Here is a 3,290-nt window from a genome sequence, read left to right as displayed (position 1 = left end):
CACAGGGCTATCTGAGCAAGCTGACCAGGACACATTACAGTTTTAAAAATGAAACGTTATGTACTGTATGTTACAAGTCCCAACTATGCGGTGTCAAAATGACATCTATTTCTTCGCTTGCTTTGTAATCATACCCCTTGGTGGTGTTACAGGTCTGGTGGCGTTCGGCTTCTTTTTCTCTGCAGGCTTTAAAATCTGGAAAGAGCACATGAGCGTCTCGTCCACACTCATCATGGCCCCTGCATTGTCGAACTCTCCACAATAATTGGGCGCAGAAAACAGTGTGACCAACTGCCTCTTCGCAAAAAATTCATATCCGTCTTCAACCACCTGATGGGCTCTACATATAAGATCCAAATCATGCTTATGGAGAAATTTTGCAACCACTTCAGCACCAAATGTGAAGGACACTCCTCTGCCATTTTCACCCCAGCCTAAGACATCTTTATCGGGGTCAGACCACAAGAGATCACAAAGAAGACCTTGATCTGGGACGTCAGTTGGTCGCATAATTCGCCGAATCTGCTCGATAGATTGAAGATCTGGTGATAAACCTCCATGACAGCAGAATATCTTCTCATCCACGATGGTAGCTATCGGCAAACAGTTAAAGTAGTCTGTGAACGTTTTCCAGAGCTTAATGTTGTACCTTCTTTTACATTCATCATAAAAGCCATAAATTCTATTGATGCTGGCACATTCGTGGTTTCCTCTGAGAAGAAAAAAGTTCTCGGGATACTTGATTTTGTAGGCCAGTAAGAGGCAGATGGTCTCCAGGGACTGCTTGCCCCTGTCCACATAGTCCCCGAGAAACAGGTAGTTGCTTTCTGGTGGAAAACCACCATACTCAAAAAGTCGGAGCAAATCATAGTACTGCCCGTGGATGTCACCACATATCTTGAGTGGTGCTTCCAGCTGCAGCAGGATAGGCTGATTGAGGAAGATCTCGCGGGACTTCAAGCACAGGCCTCGAATTTCATTCTCCTGGAGCTGGACGTTCTTATCAGGCTTGGACCCTCTCACTTCCAGCAGCCGTTGGATGATGCTGTCGATGTTGAGTTTGTCGATATCCGCTATCGCCTTCCCGCCTCCGACCCTCCCTAAGCGGCGCTGCCGCTGGCTCGCGCCCGGGCCTCACACCTCCTTCCCGACGAGCACAGAGGCGGCAGTGGCGGCGGTGGCGGCAGCCGCGGCGGGTCCCCCCAGCCGCCCGCTCCCTGCTTCCTCCTTCGCTCCGCTCCGGAATCACGAGAAGAACAAGATGGCGGGCGACCGCTCAGCCAACTACCCCTGTTAACTTTTTTTAAAAAAAATTTTCATTCACTGTTGCACGGTTATCTACCTCCCCCAACTTGGTCCTTTTTGGAATGATATATCTCTTATTCTGGACTGTTGTTTTATGTATAATGCCTAATCATATATTCATTTTAGACAGTTCTTTCCCCAATGAGACACATATTATATACTAGTATAGAATAGTATAGTAGAAAATATACTATAGTTTTTCTATCCATTCATTTGTTAATGGGCAGTTGGGTTGCTTCCATTTCTTTGCTATTGTAAATAATCCATCAATAAACATGGGTGTCCATGTATCTGTTTGGATGGCAATTATGTTTTCTTTAGGGTATATTCCCAGTAGTGGCATTGCTAGGTCAAATGGTATTTCTATTTCCAACTTTTTGAGAAAACTCCAAACTACCTTCTATAGTGGTTGCACAATTTTACACTCCCACCACCAGTGAATAAGTATTCCAATCTCTTCGCAACCTCACCAGTATTTATTGTTTGCTTCTCTGTTGAACTTTGCTATTGTTACAGGGATGAGATGATATCTCATTGTTGGTTTGATTTGCATCTCTCTTAGACCTAGGAATTTTGAACATTTCTTCACGTTTGTTTGCCATCTGAATGTCTTTGGTGACGTATCTATTCCTATCCTGTGCCCATTTTGCTATTAGGTTGTTTATCTTTTTCTCTTTGAGGCATTAGAGTATTCTATATATTTTAGATATGAGTCCCTGATCAGATATGTTGTTGTTGTTGTTATGTGCTGTTGAGTCACCTGCAACTCATAGTGGTTCTATGTACAACAGCCCTAAAACCTACTCTATCCTGTGCCAATCTTACTGTCTCTGACAGACCTGTCCCTATTACCCCAGTCACTGAATCAATCCATCTCATCAAGGGTCTTCCTCTCTTGCACTGCCCCTCACACTTTAGTCTCCAGACTGACATCGTTGCTCTTCAGTACTTTGAAGATGTCTCTAACAGCAGACTTTCCCAATGCAATTTGTCTTTTAATTTTCTGGTTGCTGGTACCAAGAGTGTTGATTGTGGAGCAAAGAAAACTAAAGCTGTTAATAATCCTAATTAACTTCACCATCTATCATGATGTTTGCCAATTGGCACAGTGGTAAGAATCTTTGTTTTCTTAATGTTGAGCTTCTATCCATATTTAAGGTTCCAGTTCTTGACCTTCTGTGGCAAGTGCACACACGCACACACGCATGCACACACACACACACACACACACACACTCACATATACACACACATCATTGATTTTGCTTTTTTAGATAACCCAATGTAAGACAATCATCATGCTCAGAAAATGTAGAAGGTCAGAGAAAGAGAGTAAGACCTTCAGGAAAGAAAGAGTGTAAGACCTTCCACCCAGTGGCTGCATAGATTTGAATACAGGGGCTCTTGTGAGGCTGGGGTAGGGTTGGGTAAAGTTTCTATCTGTTGTGCATGTTGTTGTTACGTTCCATCGAGTTACTACAACTCATTACAATCCTATGAACCACAGATCTCAACCTTCCCCTATCCAGCTCCATTCTCATGATCTCTGATATGTTCAAGTTCATTGTTTTAGTCACCATGTCAATCTATCTTGTTTGTTCTTTTTACAGTTCATGGGATATTCAGTACCTCTTCTCTAACATCACGATTCAAAGGCATAGGGATTTTATAAGTCAGAGTTGACTAGATGTGACCTAGCAACAACTAACAGCTTCTTATAAGCTTTTAGGACTCCAGTTGCTACTCCAGTAAAAAGCAGAACATTGTCTTTGTGGACCATGTTATATTAGTTGATCTTGATGTTCCCCAAAGCCATGGTCCCCAGGCCATCTCTCCCATTGTGATGTGTCAAAACTGATTCATAGCTGACTTTCCCTCCATAGAGCTTCTAATGCTATATATAAGTCAAATGGAAGACGATTGTCCTTCTTTCTCCTCTGAAGTCACTGGTGATTCAGAGTCACTGGTGATTTGACCCACCAGAGA

General features: G+C 43.1%; 1 protein-coding gene across 1 annotated transcript; it reads right to left on the bottom strand.

Annotated features, from left to right (window-relative positions):
- Positions 1–105: 105 nt before the first annotated feature.
- On the bottom strand, positions 106–3,084 carry LOC102860479 (serine/threonine-protein phosphatase PP1-gamma catalytic subunit-like). The gene is made up of 2 exons (XM_006886594.1): positions 3,014–3,084; positions 106–1,120 (listed from the first exon to the last, which is right to left on the bottom strand). The coding sequence occupies exons 1-2, from the start codon at positions 3,082–3,084 to the stop codon at positions 106–108; spliced, it is 1,086 nt and encodes a 361-aa protein (XP_006886656.1).
- Positions 3,085–3,290: the final 206 nt, after the last annotated feature.

The sequence above is a fragment of the Elephantulus edwardii genome, unplaced genomic scaffold (assembly GCF_000299155.1).
Source record: "Elephantulus edwardii isolate Elephantulus edwardi_28Jun2011 unplaced genomic scaffold, EleEdw1.0 scaffold00049, whole genome shotgun sequence".
NCBI lineage: Eukaryota > Metazoa > Chordata > Mammalia > Macroscelidea > Macroscelididae > Elephantulus > Elephantulus edwardii.
Note: the sequence above shows the minus strand (reverse complement) of the source record. Positions and strands in the feature narration are given on the sequence as shown.

Bases quoted from the DNA above. Each gene is read 5' to 3' on its own strand.
- LOC102860479 (XM_006886594.1), bottom strand. From the start codon at position 3,084: ATGGTCCACAAAGACAATGTTCTGCTTTTTACTGGAGTAGCAACTGGA. The intron at 1,121-3,013 runs GTTAGTTGTTGC...CCCGGGCGCGAG, and splicing joins CTAAAAGCTTATAAGAAGCT to CCAGCGGCAGCGCCGCTTAG.